This window comes from Lontra canadensis, unplaced genomic scaffold (assembly GCF_010015895.1).
Source record: "Lontra canadensis isolate GAN:19392208 unplaced genomic scaffold, GSC_riverotter_1.0 scaffold1, whole genome shotgun sequence".
Lineage (NCBI taxonomy): Eukaryota > Metazoa > Chordata > Mammalia > Carnivora > Mustelidae > Lontra > Lontra canadensis.
Genome location: NW_022630995.1, coordinates 64,072,107 through 64,095,867, shown reverse-complemented (window position 1 = coordinate 64,095,867; position 23,761 = coordinate 64,072,107). Strand labels below are relative to the sequence as shown.

At 55.5% G+C, this 23,761-nt stretch overlaps 1 protein-coding gene across 2 annotated transcripts in view; it reads right to left on the bottom strand.

The window, feature by feature from the left end:
* The window catches only part of SORCS2 (sortilin related VPS10 domain containing receptor 2), a 421,402-nt gene that overhangs the window by 32,460 nt on the left and 365,181 nt on the right, over positions 1 to 23,761 (bottom strand). For both annotated transcript variants that reach the window (XM_032855524.1, XM_032855534.1), the window contains exons 7-11: positions 22,280 to 22,398; positions 18,237 to 18,326; positions 10,003 to 10,182; positions 6,016 to 6,162; positions 1,740 to 1,842 (exon numbers count right to left, since the gene is read on the bottom strand). In XM_032855524.1, the coding sequence (XP_032711415.1) occupies positions 1,740 to 1,842; positions 6,016 to 6,162; positions 10,003 to 10,182; positions 18,237 to 18,326; positions 22,280 to 22,398 (639 nt within the window). The remainder of the gene's footprint in view (positions 1 to 1,739; positions 1,843 to 6,015; positions 6,163 to 10,002; positions 10,183 to 18,236; positions 18,327 to 22,279; positions 22,399 to 23,761) is intronic.

Genomic DNA, 23,761 nt, shown 5'->3' with positions numbered 1-23,761 from the left:
ATGCCAGCAGACACGCCGGGATACACACATGGCACACGGAGCTGCGCGGCGAATGTCGCAATGTCAAGACTCAGCAGGCGAGTTCCTGTGATTTTGTGGTGCAGATGTCTGTCTTCTAAGGGACGCTATCTGTTTTCCTTGCTCCGTCTACCAGAGCTGTCAGGCTGCCAGTCACCCAACAGGCACTGGGGGAAAATAAAGGGAAATCCAGAGAATGTGTCCCCAGGCTGTCAGAGCAGAAGGCCCTGAGCAACACGGAGGCGGTACACTCATTTTACAGATGGGGAAACTGAGCCCCAGGTGTGGGGCAAGGACGTGCGTAAAGGAGAAGCGGGGAGGCTGCCATGGGCTTGCCTCCTCTCTGTAGGGCCCGGCAGGTCAGGTGGGCTCCACAGTCTTAATGAGACTGAGCGTGGCGAGTGACCCCCTCCAGATCCGTGAGGCTTGCTTGGACAGCCAGGAAGCTCATTCTGGGTTTGTAAGGGCTTTGGGTGACAGAAACATTTAAAACTGTGCATTTGCCATTTTAGTCAAGAATCTGGGCATTCAGACCATCGGGATAGTGACTGTGAGGGGCTGAGAGGCAGGAGCGCCCTATGGGTGTCCCCTCCCCTGGGAGCCTGGGTTGGATTTCGGGCTTCCTGAGTGACACCTTGCAGGTGGGGCAGGGAATCCCTCTCCCCCCGCTCCCACCTGCTCTCCTGTAAAGAGAGGGGCAAAGCTCTCAGGGTTGGTGCAGTGATTAGGAGCTCAGTGCCTGGACGGAGGAAAGACCCGGTCACAACAACGTCTTGTCCTCCCTTCTATCCCATCAGTGGCCTGAGTGCTCCTACCCGCATCTAAGCAGAGGGAGCAGGTGGGGACTGTCTTAGGGCTAGGTGCAGGACAGCCCTTAACCTTGAACACAACAAGGAAAGAAAGATACCAGCCACTGACCAGCAATTTGTTTTAAAACACATGCTTTTAATTTTGAAAGATTCTCTGAAGTCAAACATAATTTTAGCTCATGTCCTATCTGTGCACACAGAGGCTCTAGTTTACCCATGATGACAGCCACAGGCACGACTTTGCTTTGATTTATTTTTTCCTCATGCTAGCTGTATGTGTCTCTCTCCTTGACTAAACTAGAACCTTCTTCAGGAATCAATACATGTCAGCCATGACTCAAATCATTCTCCCATCCATCCATCTCTCATTTGACCCATTCACCATTGTGTGATCCATCCCTCCACCTGGTCATCCAACTGTCCACTCTTTCTGCCCATCCCTTCACCTGTCCTCCACCGTTCATCCCTGCCCATCATTCTTTGTCGAAATAACTATCCATCCACCCATCCAACCATCCATCCACCCATCCATCCCACCTATCCATCCATCCATCCCACCATCCGTCCATCCAACCACCTATCCATCCATCCATCCATCCATCCATACATACATACATCCACCCATCCACCCATCCATCCATCCATCCATCCATCCAAACATCCATACATCCATCCATATGTCCAACCATCCACCCATCCCTCCAACTTCCATCCAACTTCCCACACAGCAACATGTATCACATGCCCACTGTGGGCCACATATTCATCCCTCGGAGTGTACCATGATTGCTGAGCTCCCTGGAGATGTTGCACCCCTGCCCCCCAGTCGACACAGCAAGGTCCCAGGCCCATGACCATCCAGTTTTCTCCTTGAGGACAGAGCTTCCCGAAGGCATTGATGGTAGCTCCTACCTGCACCCATGATGAGGCCCGGAGCAGTGTCTTTGGTGTGCACAGTGCCCGACACGTAGGGGTTGTCTGCCCATCGCAGGTGCAGGTGGAGGTGGCAGTCCGGCTGCAGGGGTAGGGAGAAAGGGGGCCAAGGTCAGCACTCGGGCCAAGATAAGGTAGGACTGAGGCATTTTGGGTGGGAAGGCAGGGCCAGGAGCCCATCGGAGGAGGGGATGGAGGCTCTGGAGTTGACCGCAGAGTGGAGACCATTGGGCCCAGGGGGACCAGTTGTGGATGAAGCCAGACAGGCTTCTCTAAGGGAGGGTTTCCCCAGCACGGGAGAGCATGCCCAACATGTATGGACATTCTCCAGTTGAGAAACACCATGGCACCGCGCACCCAGAGAATCAGCTTTTAACTTGGAGATGCTGCTGATTCTAGGGGCACCTCTGGGCCTTGGTCTCCTCATGGCAACTGGAAGGCAGAGGCGCCCACTGCATATACCGCCGAGGGTTCGGAGGCAATCCTGCACACCCCGCGGTCAGGACCACGTTCTGCCATCTGCTGATGTCTATCTGATAGATGCCTCTGGCCTTCCTTCTGTGTTTCATGATATGGTCTCCTGGCCCATGGACAGAGCACATTTTAGATAGTGCCAAGGGAAAAGCAAAACTATTTAATAAACTGGACATAGACCCAGAACTGATGGCATCAGGTGGTGGCCCCAGGGCCCAGTCCAGTCTCTATGAAGACGAGAAGCAGACTAGTGCCAGCTAGGGGTGGGGCATGGGGGGTCAGGAGGTGGCTGGGCATGGGGTTCAGGGATGTAGAGTGGGGGACATGGGTAGGGGTCGTAGGGTTGGGGGGTGGGTGGGTGGGTGTAGTTGGGGGACATGGGTGGGGGTTATGGGGTGGGTGGGTGTGGGATAGGGGAGCCCCTGCTACAGGTGAGCTCAGAGTCACTGAGTCCACGGAGGGGAGCCCTGTGCCCAGTCCAGGAGCACTTGGATCCACCAGGACAAACTCTCTCCACAAACCTGTGGGGTATGACTTTGTTTGGGTTTTCTCCTGACTTCTTACGACTGAAGAGCAGATTGATGAGTATCTGTGGTGAGACCATTCAATTCTCTTCCCCTCCCCACTCAGTGACCAAATACTAACAGGCAGGGAGATTCCTATGACCTCTGTGGGCAGGGCCAGCTCCCAGGGGATGGGGCACCCGTGACCTGTGGGCACAGCCGGCTCCCGTGCACAGGTACCCCGATACCTGTGACCTCTGTGGGCACAGCTGGCTAAAGGTAAAGGAGCCTCGCCAGGAACGAGGCAGAAAAGGGAGGTGGCCCAGCCCTGTCTTGCTGCCCTGGCTTCCTGGTGGGCCAGGTGAGGCCTGGAGCAGCCTGAGCTCCTGGGCTGTCCTCTTGGGACTGCCACCAGTTTTCCATGTCCCCTGAGGGGCTATGTGCTCGGTATCCCTGTGTGCATAGCGAGCAGAGCACAGCGGAGTGGCCTGTCTTGTAGATCCTGGCCCCTTCCCCTCCCCGCCTGCTGGGGGGCTGTCCGGCCCCAGGCACTTGTTTGGGCCAGAGGTAGAACCTCCTCAGGATTCCATATGGTCAGTTGTGGCCTGTAGGACGCTGGCAGGTGTGGGCAGAGCTGGGATCCCCTTTGGAGCCACATAGGGCCTGCTGGCCAAGTGTCTTCCAGCCAGTCCTGGGGCTGCTAGGGTGGCCTGCTAGTGTCTGACAGCTCGACACAGGCCTTAGGATCTGAGCCGCTGGAGGACCAGGAGGGGGCAGGGTGAGGCAGAACGAGGGGGGCTGAGCCCAGGGCACTGAGGCCCCCTGCAGTCAGGTGAGGGCTGTCAGAGAGGGGCCAAAGCGGGAGCCCCCAGGGGAGGCTGGTGTCACAGCTGAAAGTTCTGTCCTGAGAGGGGTGGGCCCAGGTTCCTGCTGGGCTTGTTGGGGGCGGGGGGTGTGAGTCAGGGCACACAAGAGAGGCCCACGATGCTCCCAGCGCCCCCTTCTTGGCTCCTTCCTGACAGCCCGCGTCTGAGAACGGCTGCAGAGCGAATGGGTTTTCATTCCGAATTAAGATGTCAACAGACTCAAACCACTTCCAAAGAGGATTCATGCCCCCGAAACAGATCCAGTCCCGACACTCATCCACGTCATGAGGTCCCGTGCCCAGAAGGACATCTGCCCCCATGGAGAGCCAGGCTGTGGCCCGGGAAGGTGCCGCTGGCCCAGAGTTCAGAGGAAGATGGAAGACATGTCACATGTGCGTGAGAGTCCCTGCGATGACCCTTGCAGCACAGAGAAGCTGAAGGGTGGTCAGGAATATACCCGATTACGGTTATTTCTGGGTGACCCAGGGACGCCTGCACCTTCTCTCCCTGTTTATACATTTCCATGTTCTGTAGTAAGCGGGAACCTCTTATCAGAGAAGCAAACCCTCCACTCCTGCAGAGGACGCATGGAGGACACAGACAAGAAACCCAGGCAAGTGGCCGGGCCTAGACCCCATCCTCTCTTGCCTGGAGGTCCCCAGGCTCTCCACAAGCTGATGGCACCGCACGCCCCACCAGCCGGCTCCCACTTGTGTTATTTTAAAGCAAGGACATGGATCTCAGGAACGTTATCTCCTCGCTGAGCTGCATAATTGCAGACAAGAATCTATTCTTAGCAAAAAAAACTTGCTTTGACAGATTAATATGGCTTAACTTGGCTGAGGACAATACGGAATTGAGACCTTCATAGCACTCCTGTTCTCCGCAGACTTTATACAAGCAGGAGGTAAGTACTTCTTCCCATAGGCTGACAGGTGCGACTCCCCACCTCCCCCTACCCCCGCCACCCCCCCATGGGTCTCAGCGGGAGGGGCTCATGCCAAGGCTGGGCGCAGGTCCCGGGGTGGGGGGTAAGGGGCAGCCCAGGCCTGGGCTCACAGAGCGAGGGCCGTCCCTGCCAGGCTGGGGCAGGGGTGCCTTGGGGCTCTCGGCTATCAGCATCCCAGAGTAGGAGGAAGACACGGATTCTGTCTGGATTGTGTCTGGTGGGCTGGGGGCCTACCATATCCAGAGGCCCTGCAGAGAGATCCAGGCAGGATCCTGGGAGGGCAGGGTTGGGCGTGCTAATGTATTCCCGACACCCAGAGCAGAGCCTCACACACAGTAGCTACCCATATAGCTTTGTTGAATGAATATCCCTATAAAACAGACACTGTCCTTTCTGTGGAGACAGAGACATGGCTGGGCTCAGGCATCCCCAGAGCATGGTCCCTACTTGCAAAGGAACTTATAGTTAAGGTCAGTGGAAAACAGAGAAGCAAGTACGCCCAGCGTAGGTTTTTCAGGGGAGGGGCTATCTGGGCAAGGTTTTCAGGCGTCAATAGGAGTCTGCTGGATGAAGGAAAAAGGAAAAGGCTTTCCAGGTTACAAGACAGCATGGGAAGGAGGGCAGTCCAAATGGGAATGGATGAGAGCTCCCCTGCCTGGTTGCTCTATGCAGCTCTAACACTGGACCCCACTCAGAGTGGTCCCCTGTGGGGGAAGGCCAAGTGCTGGTGCTGGTGGTGAACTCCCCGTGGAGCAGCCTGCCTCAAGCCAGGGTTCTTGGTGTTCCCTCTTGCCATCCTCACAGACACGGGCCTGCCTGCCATCCACACCTCCCAGGGACCAAGCTCCCCAGGGCAGTAAATGTACTGGGGCTGCCTCTACCGGTGTTCCTATGAGAGACCCCACAGGGATAGTAGGACCTGCCTGGAGCTCAGAGCATTTGGGCTGTGGCCCGGGTTGGCGGCTTATCTCAGTCCCTTCCCCCGCCCCCACACACAGGCACACATGCGCACACACACACAGGCAGAGTGCACTTCCTGGTCCTCCGTGCAGGCCCGTGGATTCTGCAGGTGTAACAGAGGCTTGCCGCTTGCTTGTCCGCTTGTGCTCGCCCTCTTGGCCCTCTGCCATCACCACGAGAGGGAGCCAGGGCTGGTCCCAGGAGGACGAAGAGGAGGCCAGATACAGGGAGCAGACCCCCTCCGACACTGGCCAACCCCCACATTGGTGAGGAACCCAGCCCAGACCTGGGATTGTCAGTTTGTTACGCAGCAACGTTGTGCCCGTGCTGACTGACACGCTTTCCCTCTCTGAGCCCCAGGGGATCCTTCTGTAAAGCAGGGGGTTTCACAGGAGCCTCTGCTGTGCCGGGAGATGTCTGCAGCCCCCGGCTCTCACACAGCCCTTCCAGAGGGCCCTACCTGAGCTGCCCCAGGGAAGGCGTGGGATGGGAGAGGCACTTACGGGCTCACAGTTGGTGGGTTTCCCGTTCATGTCCGTGCTCGGGGGCCTCAGGCGATCCCAGTCGCGGCCCTTGTTGTAGGTTATAAGTGTCACCACCTTCCCATTGGTCTTTTGGTTGGCCAGGAAGACCCCTTTCACCCCTCGGACCTGAAACAGCAGGATAAGAAGTGTCACACAAACGCATCCAGAGCTCCCACCACGGCTAGCTGCTTGCTCCAAGCCCTGCCCATGGGGCCATGTGTCACGCCGGCAAGAGTCCCAGAGCTGAGGCTGTCTGTGTACACTGTACACACGGGAGGTGAGTGGGGCTCAGGGAAGCCCATACCGTGACTCCAGAAGCCTGGGTGCTCCCATGACACAGCACTGTCCTCCCAGACCCAGACGCTGGGCCTCAGACAAGGAGCACAGCCCTGGTCCTGCCATGCCTGTGTGTCACAGTCACCCTGTCTACACTCCAGAGCTCTGGCTCCACAGCCCCCAAGCCCCTGCCTCCCTCCACGGGACCCACAGGGCCTGGGCCGTTGCTGTGGGTTCCCCTCCAGAATCGCTCAGCTCAGCCCCCTGCACGGAAATGCCAAGTAGTGAGGACACGAGGTGGGTGCTTACCCCCCTCACCCCCCACCCTGGCCAGGGGCTCGGGCTCACCTTGTCCCCTTTCTCAGGGTTTCCCAAGCACCTGTGCAGTGACCCAAAGACAGCCGACAGTCGGCTACGGAACGGCCAGCAAGAAAGGTCATATATCAGCAAACGCCTGTCGGTCAGCCTCCTGATCCCACAGAGGCAGCCTCTTCCTGAAAGTTCCTTGCACATGCACAGGGCCCTCAGGCCCATAGGCACCGAGACCCATCCAAGTGGCCTCCCGTGTCCCTGCGGCTGGGTCTTCTCTGTGGGCATCACGTCACTGCTTTTCAAGGTGAGCCCTTCTCAAGCCTTGACGAGCCAAAGAATTTACCCGAGGTCCGAGGCTGAGGGATCCGCTAACGTCAAGATCACGATGCACAGTTCTCCAGTGCCTTCTCTGTGGCGGGCCATCCAGGAGCTCCCCCAGCACCTGGGGCCAGTGCTCCCCCATGCCCAGTAGACAGGCCCACTGCAAATCCCCCACATGGGGAGAACACAGGTGATGGATGGAAAGATGGACAAGTGGAGGGTGGACACGCCTCCAGCAGCTGCCCTAACAGAGTAATATGGTTATAGTTCTGGAGGTCAGAAGTCTAGCATGGGTGTCTCCGGGGTCGCAGAGCTAGCTTGACCTGGAGGCTTCAGATGAGAATCGAGAATCAGGTCCTGGCCTTCCCCAGCTTCTGGAGGCCCCAAAGCTGGTGGGGCAGCATCTTTCTGGCCTGTTGTCCACGATCACACGGGTCTCTCTGATCCTCATTGTCTGCCCCCGTTCCGGGGCCCCTCTTGGTTACAGCGGGCCCCACCAACCCTAATCGCCCCCATTCATGTGCATCTATGCAGGACAGCACTGTAGGTGGGAAGGGCGTCTGCCCAGGAAGCTGGGGCGGGTCCCCGGGTGGAGACAGCCCAGGGCGTGGAGGACCACGGCCCTTTCTCCCACACAGGATGACCAGCTCCCAAAAGCAACATGCTCGCCACGGGCCCTGTCCAGGGTGGTATTCATGGCCGCGGCTGCTGAGGTAGAGTGTCACAAACTGGGGAACTAACCAGAAATCTCTTCTCTCACCCTCTGGAGGCCAGAAGGCCAAAATGGAGGAGTTACTCCAGGGTCCCCGGGGAAGACACTCCCTTGTCTCTTCTAGCTTCTGGCGGCTCCACATGCCCTGGGCTTCTGTCCTTGTCTCTCCAACCTCTCCTCCCCTCCCCCGTCTTCACGTGGCCGCCTCCCTGTGCCTGCGTCTCCTCCTCTGACCCCGAAGAATGCTTGTCATTGGATCTGGGGCCCAGTGGGGCCATCCAGCATGGTCTCATCCCAAGGTCCTTCACTTAATGACAACTGCAAAGACCTTTATTCCAGATATGGTCACGGTCACTGGTTCCAGGGCATGGCCATGTATCTGTAGGGCCCCATTCAGCCCCTGACAATGGCTGCCTCCACAACTGTGGCCGGGGCTCTTCACGGGCAGGTGCAAGAGTGGGGTCCCCTGAACCCCCTTCCTAACCTGAGTTCCAGCACAGAGCGCCCAAAAAAGGGCTGTCGTCCTGCCATGAACCCAGGGAGCACCACACTGAGATGTCAACTTAGGGCTCCAGACAGCCCGTGCCTCCTGGGCAGTATCGGCCTGGGATGGCTGGGACAAAGTGTTTCTTTCCAGACACACCATAGGAAGAACGTTTACCCTGACAATAACTGGCTCGTGTGCAGGACCTCACAAGCTAGATTCTGGGCCAGGTCCTTCCCATACAGTAGCTCAAATCCCCAGGGACTGGGAAAGCCGTGGAGCGCTCGCCAAGCACTGACTCGCACCAGACGCTGGTCTCCATGTTTGAGGAGAACTATGTCCTTGAAACTGCATGGAAGTCCTGGGGAAAGCACTACTGCCATCCTCATTTCTCAATGGGGAAACTGGAGCACAGAAACGTTAAGTCACCTGCCCAAGGTCACACAGCAAACACATGCCAGAACTGGGATTTGAACACAAGCAGTGTATCTCCAGAGTTGTGCTTGTAACCACCACCCATGACCCCTGTGAGCTGGATTTCAGAGAAGAGATGTCTCCTGGGAGCACACCCAGTGGGCGGGCAGCAGGTGTCCCCTTGGCACGTGGCCTCTGGTTCCTCATGTCTTCTTCCTTCGTGGTCTTTGTCCACAGATGTTCCCTGGTTTCCCAGCTGGCTAATTCCTGCTCCGCCTCGACTCGGTCTGCGCCCCCTCCTCCAGGAAGCACCGCCTGACTCCCACCCTGGGCTGGGCGATCACCTTTCACTGTGTCCCCTGGGTCCTCCAGCAGAGAAGTGAACCCTGACCATCAGCTCTCGTTGTAAACAAATGATGACATTCATTACTTTTTTGGGGAAAATGGTTCCCTGCTGCTTGTGAACAGCTTGGAGGCGAAGCCTAGAATCCTGCGTCTCTCCGGGAGGCTGCCTCCTATGCTGATGAGCCCCGCTGTCTGCCCCAGGCTCCGCTCTCACCCATGCACCCACAGACACCCCAGCACCACTGTGATCAGGGCACTTGCTGAGGTTCCCACAGGCAGGGGATCACTGAAGGCAAGGCCTGAGGGGAGAGCATAAAGGTGGAGGACAGAGCTGGGGAGGGCTGGCTAAGAGTCTGGAACCAAGTTCGGTGGGGACAGGCCTGGGCTGGTTCTGGTTTCCTTGCTTGGTTTCCTGGGTCTATCCAGGCAGGTCGCTTACCTTTTCTGAGCTTTAGGCTCCTGACCCGGAAATGGGCCGAGCAGCCCCTCCCTGGCCCTGGTGTGGACCAGGACAGAGGAGGGGACTACGAGAGCCCAGTGCAGGTGGGGCCCGGGGTCATGGATATCTGTGGAATCCAAGTACAGAGCGAGATGGTGCAGGGGGGCCTGGGAGCCAAGAGACCTGCGTCCACCAAGAGCAAGCATGAGCTTCCGTGGGAGACAACCGAGGCAGGGAGGAGTGCAGGGGGAGAGGTGGAGAGGCAGGGATGCTCAGAGTTGTCGCCTCTGTCCCTCAGGCCAAACTGTGCCACGCCCACTTTCATGCCTCGGAGCTTGTGCTCGTGTCCAGGACGAGGACCGCGAACGCGGATCCCCAAATCACCAAAACAGTACTCCCCAAAGACTCTTCTCCACGGTAGATCTGTATCACAGAGAAACCCCACTCCGGTACTGAATTGCACAGTCATCAAGGAGACAAAGTCTCTCTTGCCTGCAAAGCCTCAGATAGCTGTGCTTTCTGGAAACGTTCGCAGAGACAGCACATGAGGGATGGGGCTGCACTGGGGAGGAGGGAAGGTGAGAGGAGGGAGCGAGGACAGGGTGAGGCCCAGCCCCACACCCAACGCCTGCTGGGATCCCCACATCAGTCCCTGGGCCCCACCTCGAGGATGTCGATGACCACGCTGTCCTCCGCCTGCCGGGAACTGCGCACATCCTCCAGGACCAGTGCGTAGTGCACGCCACGTGGGTCCGACTGGTACAGGTTGTAGGTGTCCGTCTGGTACCACTCCTGCACCGCCACGAACACCTGGCTCTCGTCCGTGCTGATGACCTGCAGGTCCTGCGGACACGGCGGGGAGAGTGCAGCGTCAGGGGCGGGAGGCTGAGCTCGAGGGGGCAGGGCAGGGCTCGGGCCTGGTGGGGGGGTTGGTCCTGGTTTTCTGGGAATCAGGTTGACCTCGATTTTCACCCTGCTTCTGCCTCAGCCTTGTGACCCAGGGCAGGTCCCCTGACCTCCCATTTCCCCCCCTGCAGCATGGGGGTGACATTCCAGCCCTCTGTACTGGGCTGGGGGATGGAGGGCCTGGGCATGGAGCAGGCACCCTGTGAGCTCATCCTCCCAGCCCCACGTCAGGCTGTCTGCCTGTCTGTCCTGCCTGTACAGAGGACTTCTCCCCCCATGCCCCCCAGTGGTCCCCCCCGGGGGGGCGGGGGCAGGGTCCCCCCCCCCCCCCCCCCCCCCCGGGGATCAGGCGAGTCCTCTGCTGGTACATTCACTCAGCACGCACTCATTAGGCACCTAATGTGTGCCAGGTACTGTACCAGGCACCAGGGCTCCACGGGGAGCCACAGGTAGGCTCTGCCCTTGGGAACATACCCTGGGGGTGGTGGGGAACCGGATTAAGTCACGCGTGTCCTCTCTAGGCTCGAGGCTCGGTTCCAGATTTAGTCAGAAGCAGAATAAAACCCAATGACATAAAAAGGAAGAAAAAGGAACCCAGGGCCGCCCTTGCTCCATTTGCCTTCTCTCTCCCAGCCAGCGCCTGGTGCTGCATGGGAGCCCCGGGGATAGACCAATTTTAAAGCCGTAACAAGCGTTTCCTCCAGCGTCTGTGACTCCCTTTCTATCACCCTGAAACTCCATTTGCTGAGCTGGCAGGGCAGCTGCGAGACAGGCACTGAGGGCAGGGATGAGGCTGGTCCTGCCAGCCAGCCCCTAAAGAGGAGAGGCACTCTCCTCCGGCCCTGCCCAGTTCAGGGCTGCGACCCTTTGGGGGGAATCCTCTGTCTGCGTCTTCACATCTAGTATTAGGGCAGGTGTGGACAGGCAGGCTCGGTTCTCTAACAATGCACCAAGTCTCTATTCTGTCCAGTGGGGCATGGCCTCCTGTGGAGGGAAGGACTGGCTGCCTGGGTGGGACCCTGTGCTGATAGCCCTGCCCCCCCACCCCCTGCCCAGCCACAATGCTGTGCCACCAAAAGCAGGGGCTTTGCAGAAGAAGGACTTGGTGGTGTGAAGCCCCAACCAGGCCCTTCCCACTCAGGGAGGAGCCCTGGCAGCACGAGCCGGCACCCTCTGTCTACGGACTTAAATCCAACACACAGAAATGACTGCAACCAAGAAGCTTGTCACCAGGGAACACTGGAGGTCAGGGCCACAGGGCTTGGCCGTCCCCACCCATGACAGGAGAGAGGAGAGTGGTGGGGAGTCCCAGCCAGGTCCCGTGGCACCTGGCACAAAAGCAAGCTGATCACTATCCTTCTCTACCCCCCCTCCCCTCCCGTTTCTCCGCTCTTGGCCACAGGGCAGGCTGCACCATGCCCACTGGGGTTTGGCCATCCTGCTGCCTCAGCAGGGGACAGTGCTCCATGGGCACAGGCTGGGTTTCCAGCTCAGACAGCGCCCACACCTAGCACACCACCAGCACTTACTGTCACGGCATGAATTCCAACACTTAACAAACGTCTACCTTGGGGCTTTCTGCCACGTGTGACTCACGTGTGCTATTCATGGACAGTCTGCCACCTATTCTCTCACGTGATATGGGGAACATGTCCCCCTCTCATTACAATTATGCACAAACACCATTTTTAATAGTGTATGCTATTCCATCTCCCGGTTGTGCTCGTGTCTTTGAACGATTTCCCCACTGCTGAGCCTTTAGCGTCTCCAACACGATGTTCAAAAAAAAAAAAAAAAAAAAAAAAAAAAAAACCAAAAAACAGTTACTAACGTTTCTAGACAGACGTCTCTGCCTCTCTGATCACGTCCCAGACATAAATTTTAAAGGAAATTGCTGTGTGGGCGAGTACGAGCACGTTTAAAGCTCTGCTTACATTGTTAAATGACCGTCCTGAGAGTTTCTATTCATTCCTGCCTAGCCAACACGGCTGGAGGGGGCCCACCGCACTTCCGGCCAATCGCAAGAATGGTTTTTTAAAAATCTTTGCTGATTAGAGAATAACGATAAATGGATAATAGAGAAGACATATATACATGTGGTGGTGGCTTACATTTGAATTTATGGAATTCGATCTCTGAAAGGGAAAGTCAGAAGCCAAAGATGTTTGTCGACTCCAATTTTAAACAAAGGACATGAAACAGATGTTCGTTTGTGTATTTGTGAATTCATGATGTGCATCTGTATATATAAATACATACATATGTGTCTGGATGGCCTGGAGAGATGCGTGGAAGGAAACACCAACGTTGCTGATACGTGTCATCAGGTAGAATCACGTTTGGTTGTTAGTAACAGAAACCGGAGAAAAGAAAAGTGGTTCAAACACAATAGCGCCTTCCCCCCACATGTAAGAGATGCCCAGAGGTGGACAGTCTGGTATGGAACCGCTACAAAGTCACCGGGAACAGAGGCTTCTTCTGGCTCATCATTCCACCACCCCATGGCATGGCCCTTGTCCAAGATAATGGTTAGACCTGTAGTCACCATGTGGACTTGCAAGCAAAAGGGAAGATGAGACAAAGCCTTGTCTTTTAAGGGGGGAGGGGCTCTGGGAAGTCTCTGATGGTGACTCCACATACGTCCGTGCCCGCTAAATGTCAGAGACTCCACTTCCGTCCATGCCAGCCAGATGTCAGGGACCTCCATTTCCATCCGTGTGCACCAGATGGGAGAGAACTTCACTTCTGTCCGTGTCCACCAAATGTTACAGACTCCACATCCGTCCGTGCCCGCCAGATGTCAGAGACCTCCACTTCCATCCATGCCTGCACATGGGAGAGACCGCCATTTCCATCCATGTGCACCAGATGGGAGAGAACTTCACTTCTGTCCATGCCCACCAAATGTTAGAGACTCCAGTTCCATCCATGCCAGCCAGATGTCAGAGACCTCCACTTGCGTCCATGCCCACCAGATGTCAGGGACCTCCGCTTCTGTCCATGCCCACCACATAGGAGAGACCACCACTTCTATCTGTGCATACAGCAAATCACCACCTTCTGCCTCTGAGGTTTCCAATGAATAATCTGCTGCTTTCCTCATTGAGGACCCTCATATGTGACGAGCTGCTTCTCTCTTGCTGCTCTCAAGATTCTTTCCTCGTCTTTCAGTGGTCTAATTACAATGCATCTTGGTGTGAAACGCATTGTGTTTCACTCCTTGGAGTTCATCAGGCTTTTTTTAGATATTTATATTTATCTTTCATTAATTTGGGGGAATTTGGGCCATTGCTCCTTTTAAAAAAATATTTTATTTATTTTCAGGGAGGGCAGGGAAATGAGAGGTAAACTCAAGTAGACTCTGTGCTGGGTGTGGAGCCTGATACAGGGCTGGATCCTATGACCCATGAGATCATGACTAAAGCCAAAATCAAGAGTCGTATGCCTAACCAACTGAGCCACCTAGGAGCACCGCCCCCCCATCCCCATTGTCTCCTGCCACCATCTGTCTCCTCTCTTTCTGGGATGCCCACAATGTATGTGTTGGTTTACTTGCTGGTGTCCCACTGGCCCCTCAGAGGGTGCTCATTTTGCTCAATCCATTTCACTTTCTGTCGCTTAGACTCCTTAATGTCAATGGTCCCACCTTCAAGTTCTCAGAGTCCTTCCTTCTGCTCAAGCCTACTTTTCAATCCACCTAGTCAATTTTGCTTTTGATCATTGCTTGTTTTAGCTACAGAATTTATTTTTGGTTCTTTTTTATGTGTCCAAACTATTTCTTAGTTATTTCTATTTTGGTCACTTGTACTTGGTTATCTTGACTTGCCTCATGGTTTTGTTTAGCTTTCTGAGCATCTGTAGGACAGTCATATTAAAGTCTTTGTCTGGTAGGTTCGCCATCTGGTCTTCTCAGGGACAGTTTCTGTTGCCTTTTCTCCTGTGATTGGATCGTATTTTCTTTTTATGCCTTATAATTTGTTGTTGAAAACTGGACACTGTAAATTGATAATGTGATAACTCTGGAAATCATGTTCTCTCCCTTCCCCAGGGTGTGTTGGTTTTTTGTTTCTGTATCAGGGATCAGGCGGAGGTAGAAAGTTACTTGAGCCTGAACTTTTCCCTGGGAATGCACGGTGACTTTGCTAAATTCCAACATACGACTTGTTGCTTTTGAATGTCGTGGTCCCTAAATGTCCAAGGGGTTGGGGAGTAGAAACAGGGTCTGGTCCTTTAAATCCCTTGGAAGCTGCTTTGGCTGGTGCGGGTGGTAACAATGGCTGTTTCCACCATGATATCTGCACTTCCATGACCAGAATAAGCCATCAACCCCCAATGCAGACCCCCGGTATTCAGAAAACAAGGTCCCCACAGCCACCCTGGATCCTGTAAGTAGTGTGCATGCTGCTCTGTGCCCATGAGCTCAGCTGCCTGCCATAAGGCTGAGGTTGGGGCATGGGCTCCTGCTATCATGGGAAGAGCTGAAACTGTGGAAATTAACTTTGATTTACTGTCCAAACATTCCCCTGGATACTGCAAGCCCCTGAATAGACTCCAGAGTTCTAAAACAGGTGATCTGAACAGATCCTGCAGCAGCCACTGTTGCCTAAGTGAGAAGTTGGGAGGCTGGCATTCTACCACCATCTGTGCTGTCCTGTCCTTCTTCATTACTTTTTTTTTTTTAAGATTAATTTATTTGGGAGAGAGAGAGCATGCACATGAGGACGGGCAGAGGGAGAGAGTCTTCCAGGCATACCCCCTGCTGAGTGGAGAGCCCAACACAGGGCTCAATCCTATGACCCGTGAGACCCTGACCCAAGCCAATGCCAAGATTCAACCAACTGAGCCACCCAGGTGCTCCTTCCTTCCTTCTTATGGTGTATGGGTTTCATTTTATTGTAGAAAGGTTATTACAAATAAAGGAATATCTTACTTTAAAGTAAACTTGCATGTACTCCATGCTTATGAATGATTTCATATAATCAAGGGTTCTCTGGATTTTTCCCCCTTGTCTGTTTACAGCCTTTGCCTATTTTTTTTTTTCTCTGTTAAGGAAGATGACATTAAAAAAAAAATCATTACAAGTAAGTAATTCAAGCAAAGGATGCTGGCAAATATAGTAAAACCTGTCCACCTTTTCCAGTTTCTGCAGACAGGTAAATTACAACAGTAGAATGGTACCAAATATGCCTTTTGAAGCAGAAGGAATGTTGGGAGAACCGACCCAACATGGAATCTGGTAAAGATCTGTTGACACCAGTCTGTTCTAACTTGGCCAGTAACAAGGTCCCCACCTTTCTTATAGTGCCAAGCTGTACAGATATTTAAATTTACCAAAGAACAATAAAATCTGATTAGGAAATTAAACTATCCAATTCTACAGGTTGTTGGCGGGAAACCCTGTGGTCTGGCCGCTCCCCTGAATTTGGGGGTGAGGAAGCAGATGGGCTGTGTAGCTGGGCAAAATGCTCAGCAAGATGAAACGTGGTCTCTGGGGGTGGGGAGAGCTCCCAAGAGCAGCCCAGCTCAGCCATCATCCCCCACTGCCTGTCATGGGTCCCGGGCTTGGCCCCAGAGGAGCACACTTAGGGCCCATGTGATCACCACGATCTGAATGGGTGCCTGGTCTTCCCTTGAAAGTGATGACATGGGGACTTGTAGGAGTCTCGCTCTTGCCACCCACTAATGATGCAAAGGCTGTGTCTTCCATCAGAGCCTCAAGATTCCTTTCAATGACCCCCGTGGTCCCCAGACCTGGAGACAAAGGAAGCTGGCAGGTCGCACGACCACTGAGGGGCCGCAGTGGGACACACACAGGGTGCTTTCTGCAAACCCCACAGGTGACTTGGAGAAACACACACTCCCACCTCAGCCCCTCCGCAGGCAAGGACTCTGAGGCCAGCACTTGAGGCCACAGAGGTTATGACTTGTGGCCGTCGGCTCCTCAGAATTCCTTCAGAAATGGCCTGGCTGCTGTTCCAGCTGCCCCAGTGCCAGGGGCCCCCATCCCCAACTCCAGGACATAGGGCCCAGGACACAGGTGCTTCTGATGCTGTGGCCCCCCCCAACCCCAGGATGGTGGCGGGGTTGGGGAGAAAAGCCCCACAAGCTGAAAGGGCCCTTCAACCCCAGGAATACCCATGCATTTGCCCTCCTTGGAACCATTAGCTTTCTATTTCCTGGCTCAGCCCAGCCTGGAGTTAATCTCTGCAACTTTCTTTCTTTCCTTCTTTTCCTTTCTTTTCCTCTTCCTTTCCTTTCTTTCCCTTTTTTCTTTCCTTCTTTCTTTCCCTTTCCTTCTTTTCTTTCCTTCCTTCCCTTCCATCTTTCCTTCCCTTCCTTTCTTTCTCTCCCTCCCTCTTGCTTTCTTTCTTTCCTTCCTTCCTTCTTTCCTTCCCATCCTATCTTCCTTTCTTTCTCTGCCTTCCTGACTCTTTCTTCCTTCCTTCCTTCCTTCCTTTTCTTTCCTTCCTTCCTTTTCTTTCTTTCTTTCTTTCTTTTTTCCTTCCTTCCTTCCTTCCCTCCTTCCTTCCTTCCTTCCCTTCCCATTCTATCCCATCTCCTTTTCTTTTTTATTTATTATTATTATTTTAAATTAAATTATTTTATTTTTTTATAAACATATAATGTATTTTTATCCCCAGGGGTACAGGTCTGTGAATTGCCAGGTTTACACACTTCATAGCACTCACCATAGCACATACCCTCCCCAGTGTCCATAACCCCACCCCCCTCTCCCGGCCCCCTTCCCCCAGCAACCACCCCTTTCCTTTTCTTAAGAATTTTTACAAAGTTTTCTTAAATTTTTAAAGAAAACCCACAAGTACTCTCCTTGTTCCTGGCTCAGGAGAGGTGTGCCCATGCCTGGTGCAGCCCAGCACAGGGGTGGGTGTGGTGGGCTTTTACAATAGTGCATGGCCCCTGGCCTTGCAGGGCCCAGAGCAAAGATTTCCTCTCTCCACCCCCACCTGCTGCTTTACAGCCAGGCTCCTTCCTGCCCCAGGCCCTTTGCACAAGCCCAGACCTCCACCTGCATAGCTTTTCTATAACCTTCCGACTTCAGAGGAAATGCTCCCTGGGGGACGTCCCCCCATCCCATTAGCCTTCGCCTCTGTCCCTCTATCCCTCACCAGGCAAAGTACAACCTGAGATCATGTCATATGTTTTTCTGTCTACTTGGTTTTCTGCCTGCTTCCTTGCTAGAAACCCCCCAAGGGCAGGAACCGGGGTATATGATCGACAGCTATTAGCCTCAGACCCTAGCATGCTTCCCAGCTTATATTTGATGCTCAATAAATATGTGGAGGAGGAAGGGCTGCTCCCATCTGTGCTTCTCAATCATAAGCACATAGGATGGAGGTCTGGGAAGTGGGCCATCCAAGGTCCTCTGGTGGGAGATGTGGTATGAGGCTGGTCTCAGACCAACTCTGGTTCCTTACTAGCTGTGTGACCCCATACAGGTTACTCAGCCTCTCTGAATGTCCATCACCTCCTTTGGGACCTGGGAACATCATTAGCAGGGAGGGCACTGTGGAGTTTGGTCCCAAGGCAGGCCTGGGGCAGGGTCTGGGCAACCCCCAGACCCCCTTCTCTGCCTGCCCAGCAAAGGGGAAAGAAATAAGATTAACTGAGCACCTACTAGGCACCGTTGCCAAATTGGGGTAGCTGGAATGCAGAGGTGAACAAAACAAGAACTGCCTCACACTTGCGAACTCCAGATGAAAGCGGGAGATGGATACAGGGGCTCACCAGCACCCAGAGCATCAGGAAGGAGGGGGACAGGGTGCAAGAGGGAAACTAAGGGCTGGACCAGCCTGAAGAGGCCCTCATAAGAGACATTTGAAACATCACATGTGCCGGGGTTTGGGGTAGAGGCGGACTGGGCTGAGGGGAGAGTGCAGCCAAGGCCTGATGACCGGATGGAGCCAGGCATGAGTCAGTGCAGGCTTGGGCGCTGGCCATGGGGTCAGGTGGGACGGGGAAACAAACTGTACCTTTGGCAGTGCGTACTTCGGCAGCTTCATCAGGACAAATTCACCGCGACGATAAGAGATGTAGTATTTGGTCCGGTTGGTTGAAGTTGCCTAATAGGAAAGAAAAACACCTTTTTAGGAAGCTGGGTTCCATTCAAGCCAGGTCTTCATGAATGAAAAACTAGAAATTGTATTTCAGCTGGTGAGAACACACTTTTACTTTGCTTAGACCTGCTCTGCCCAAAAATGGACAAACTCCTACTCACCCTTCAAAGCCCCACGCCAAACACCCCCCCCTTCTATTTCTCCGTTAGAACCAACCTCTGTCCCCATGCTCTCTTGGCACCCATTTCCCTATATCCATGTTATATAATAAGGTGGGGAAGTTCTCCTCCCCAGAAATTATCTTGGAGAGAGTACGCGGTGGAGGAAGAGACAGGCCAAAGTTAAGCTCAAGCCACAAAAACAACCATCAAGCTACGAGGCATGAGAATCAAAATGAGGGGTGACCCGTGCTGAGATGGTCCACATCGCAGCACTGTCCTGAGTGCCATTCCTCTGGACTCTGACAACCAGCCCCACAAACTGCGATCGCTTCTGTTGTAAAGAGAATATCGAGCACAGAGATGAGCTGCTTGTCTCCTGTGCGTGATCACAGACGGTGATCACGGTGCTCTCTCTTGAACAGGGCGAGGAGAAGAGAGTGGGAGGAGAGGGGTGAGGGCAGCATATGGGCTGGGAGAGGGCGGCCGCCCAGCAGGAAGACAATGGGTGACCTCTGCATCTCACCGTGTGTGTGCATGTGTGTGGGTGTGGGGACCACACGTGTGTGAGTGTGAACACATAACCTTGCACAAGTGTGTCTGCTGTGTGCAGGCACGTGGAGATGGACTCTATGCACAAGTGTGTGAGCCTGAGTCATGCGTGAGCACACACATGTACGTGTGTGCATACATGTGTGTGCGTGTACGTGTATGTACACACATGTGCGCAGCAACGCAGTGCCATGCTTAAGAGCCTGGGCCATCACGCATCACGGCCTGGGCTCAGGTTCCAGTGCCACGACCAGAGCCACGTGGCCTTGGAAGAGTCTCAGTTCCCCCCTTGTAAGTGGGGAGGACAAGAACAGAGGCAAAGCGATGGGGCAGTTGTGGGGATTAGCACCAGGGCATGAGGCCCCAGTAGGAACTTTTGTTACTACAAATCAACGAACTACCACAGGCCCACGGTGTGCAAAGCATCGTGATTACAAGGCTGACCAGATTTCTCTAGGCATTTCCATCCCAAGAGCAGGGGCTGTGAGGTCTGTGGTGGTCTGGCCTTCGGGGTCCCCTGAGCAGGCGGTGTCAGGATGGGGGAAGCACAGGGGTCCTGGAGCTCAGAGAGAGTACACTGGGGTGGGAGAGGCCAGGCAGACTTCCTGGAGGAGGGGGCACGCTGCTTCCTCAGAAGGAAGAGCCACGCAGCCCAGAGAAAGACCTGCTTAGCAGGTTAGGGAGGACACTGGAGAGGGTGGCTGACGAAGTCAGTGCCCCTTCTCAGAGCCCCATCCGCTGGCAGCTGAGGTCCTCGGATGGTGCAGAAGGGTTGGCAGCCCTCCCAGACTCAGCCTCGACAAGATCACATTCTCTGGGGAGTCCTGGGGGGATGCTCAGCCAGCCAGGGCCGGCCGGGCCCATTCCTGCCAGGAGCTAGGGGTGCAGGCAGCCGGTGGCACAGGAAGAAGGAGGCCAGCAAACCTTTCCCAAAAAGCCAGCCTTGCTATGGGCAGGCCACAGGCCTAGGGGGCTTGCGGTTCAGGCCTGAGGCTAGAGGAGGGATGAGCAGAAACACCGCCATCCCTGAGATGCAAATGTGACCTGTGCCTGGGGAGCGGGTCGCACTGAACACAGCAACCCCTTCACTGGGGAGCCGGCCTGCATGGCACTCGCCTCTCGAGAACCACCAACCTCCTACTGGGCCACTGACCAGTAGGAGCAGGCCGAGAAGGCTGACCCGTGGCACTGCTTCCCTGAGCGGCAGGTCCTCTGCCAGACCCCACAGGGCCTCTCCCCTGTCGGGAATGCAGCTGGCATCCATCTGGGCCTCTGGGCGGCCAGGACCAGTCAGGCCCATTTGATAGGTCAGCACAGCAAGGCTCAGAGGCAGAATGATGCCTCTTCCCAAAGCCAGCAGGGGGCACCTGTAGAGTCAGACCCTCACTTATGTCACCCTTGTTCCCCGAGGCCCAGACCCTTCTTTCTGGAGGCTAAGGTCCCGTCCCCGGCCCACAGCATGGCTTTAGCAAACGAACCAGCATCACGAGCTGCTCGGTGCCTTGGCTGGGGGCCCGGGAAGTGAACCTTTACGTTCATCACACGTTTCGTTGGTGGGGGGAGTGGCGGGAGGGGCCAGTGGGCTCTGTGCCGGGGTCCTCCAAGGACCAGGAAGGAGGGGAGGGGAGGAGGGCAGGCAGAGGCAGGACTGGTCCCAGGGCTGACCGTGGGCTCCAGGGAACCCGCCAAGGTAAGAGTCTGCAGGGGGGGCAGCCCCTGGGTGAACTCTGAGCCGGGCCGCAGGAACAACTTTTCTGGGCAATTGTTGAGAAAGCTGGGAACCAACTGAGGACAGGAGTCTGATGGACACCCGCAGCCCTGATGGCACGAGTTGGGGCTGGGGGCAGCCTGCATTCACAGGGTAGGGCTTGTCCAAGGTCAGACCAGGCCACTGTGGCCGTGAGGATGGTGACAAAGCCAAGCACAAATGACACCCCCGTCTGAGCACACACAGGGCAAACCCCAGCAATGACCAGGCGCCCGTCCCAGCAGCAGTGAGCGGGGCCACGTCCTATCCCACTCTGTCTGTGACCTTGGCGAGCCTGGCTCCTTCCAGATTAGACTTACCAGATGCCCAATCACAGAGTGCCCTGTGGCCTTGCATGTGCCCCATCTCTCCCCACGCTTCACCCTATAGTCAGGCCTCTGACCAAGTGACCCCCAGCTCCCCCGCACACATCCTCCCTCTAAGTATGTACATAGAGCTCATGCCCTGAATATAGAGACTAATGTAGACAATAGAGGATGACACCTGTGGCCTGGCTATGACCAAGGAAGGCAAAGGACTAGCTGTACCAGTGGACCTGAAGGAGATAGAGGTGGAAGTCAGGGAAGGCTCCCTGGAGGAGGTGGCATGTGAGTAAGCCTTGGCAGCACAGGTGGAGAAAGAGACATGGGCATTTGAGGGACAGGGACCAGAGTATGTAATCACACAGAAGAGACTGGAAATCATGGGACATCAGAGAGGCCAAAGAAGAACAGGGACAAGATCTTCTTGGCTGGCCTGCTCTAATGGGCTGTGAAGCCCCTGCCAGTTTCCCAGGAGGTCCTGGTGTATTCTGCAGGTGGACAGGGCAGCTGGGGTAATAGAACAGCCCTAAGGGCCAAGGAGGGGCTAGGAGTGGTGTGGAGCCTTCTCCATAGGAGCTTTTGGACTTGTCTCACGGGGTCCCAGAGGGCAGGACAGGGGCCCCCGACAGAAACAAAGGAAACATTCTGTCTCAGTGTCAGAATGAACTTTCTAAAGATCCGAGCTCTCCAGGAGAGTGCGGGCTTTTGGGAAGGAGTGAGTGAGCTCCTCATCCGTGGAAGTCATCAAGAAGTGGTGTGAGCAGCTATTCACTGGGGTTTCCGAATGGTCAGACCCTGTGTCTTTTACGGGTGGTCCCAACTGGGACCTGAGGACCTGTGTGCACAGGCAGCAGGGTCCTGGGTATGGGCTCTGTCCAGCTGCTACCTGGCCACCGAGGGCAATGACCAGAGACAGTCCCTATCAGTTCCAAAGTCAGTGAAACCAAATGGAGCAAACTGGGCTCGGGCTCGGGGACTCTGAGCTAGGGGAGGTCCCTCCCTGCCTCGAGGTGGTGGGTTTGCCAGCCTTGCAGGTGACCTGTGGCCACCATGCCCCGGGCGGGGGAAAACACCAACAAATCAGCGCTTAAAAGTCAAACAGCGAGTTCCGCTTCCCCTGTGTGGCTCGCCCTCCCGACTGCCCACTGCCCATCCCGAGGGGCCCAGAAGCAGCCTGACCTTGAAGAAGATGTAATTGTCCTGCACGGTCAGAGAGCCTTGGTCGATGGGGCCGGGGAACGGAGCCGTCAGAGTCTTCTCGGAGCAGTTGTGGATCTGGCAGGTGACGTAGCGAAACCCTGCAGGTGATGAGAGCCAGCACACACGTGAATCTCACGCACTCTGGCTCTGGCCGCAGGAGGAGCCCGGCAGCCTCAGACACCGAGAAACACAGGCCCGCTCTGGCCTTGGCCGGATCCTGCTGTGGGGCTGAGGCTCAAAGGACCCGCCCTGGGATGGCACCTGCCACCGATCTGTGGCGGTGACGTGCCAGGAGCACTCAGCGGAGGCTCTGTGAATCATCGGGATGGCCCTACTGTGGTCCCATCCTCTGGATGGTGAAACTAAGGCGAGAGAGGTCAGGTAACGTGCCTACAGCAGGGTCGCCTGGCCAGCCGCCAGTTGCTTGTAAACAGAGGTTCACGGGCACACAGCTGTGCCTGCTGCTCTGGGGATCGGGGACAGTCGCTCTCCTGCGGCAATGGCAGAGGCCTCCACGCTGGAAGCATCCAGCAGCTGGCCCTTGATGGGGAAGGTCTGCGGACCCTGGGCCCAAGTTGTGCCAGTGAGAGCCGGGATGTGAGCAGAGGACCCCGTCCCCCTTCAGCTCGCTCTCATCTCAGATCTCACATCTCATCTCATCTCATACGCAGGCTCTGTCATGCTTGGAGAGGGACCTCTGACGGACCCAGGCAGACTGTGGGCGGGACACTAACTTCAGAGGAACACTTCCATCCCTTTGCAAGTATTTATAGCCAGGCAAAACGGAACGCACACTTCCCAGGCGGCCACTGTTTTTACTTCAAGCCCTGTTTTTCCAGGGTTTGGGAGATCCAGAGAAACTGTGCCAGGTCGGGGGTGAGCCTACATGCCACAGCAAGCGACCCCTCCCAGCTTGCAGGCCCGCAGCAGGGTTTAACCCTGGGCACCGAAGGGAGCCCACAAAGGCACTCCAGGTCGTCAGCACCTTCGGAGCACGTCCTGTCCACGGCCCTGGATGGCTGCACAGTGCGGACAGTGCCCAGGGGCCGCCTCAGGGTGAGAAGACCCACGCCCTTGTTCAGGGGCCGGATAATCTCCGTCTCGGGTGCTCTGCGGTAAAACGACTTGGTGAAGATCTAGGGAGAGCGGCATGCAGGGGGCCTACGGTCAGCACGGCCGCGCCACTGCCCACTCACACCTGAACCCTGGCCACCTCCCTGACAAACAGCCTGGCCACTCCTGGCGTTCAGCATGGACTCTCCTGTCCTGGGCTCGCCTGCTGGGCACGCAGTGGGCAGACTCGCCCAGGCCTGATTCAAGGTCAACCATCTGCTCACGCACCTGTTCACCGGCTCACCCACTCACTCGGTCGTTCACTCACTCACTCATTCGTTCATTTACTCACTCATTCATTCACCCACTCATTCATTCATCCACCCACTCATTCATTCATCCACCCAC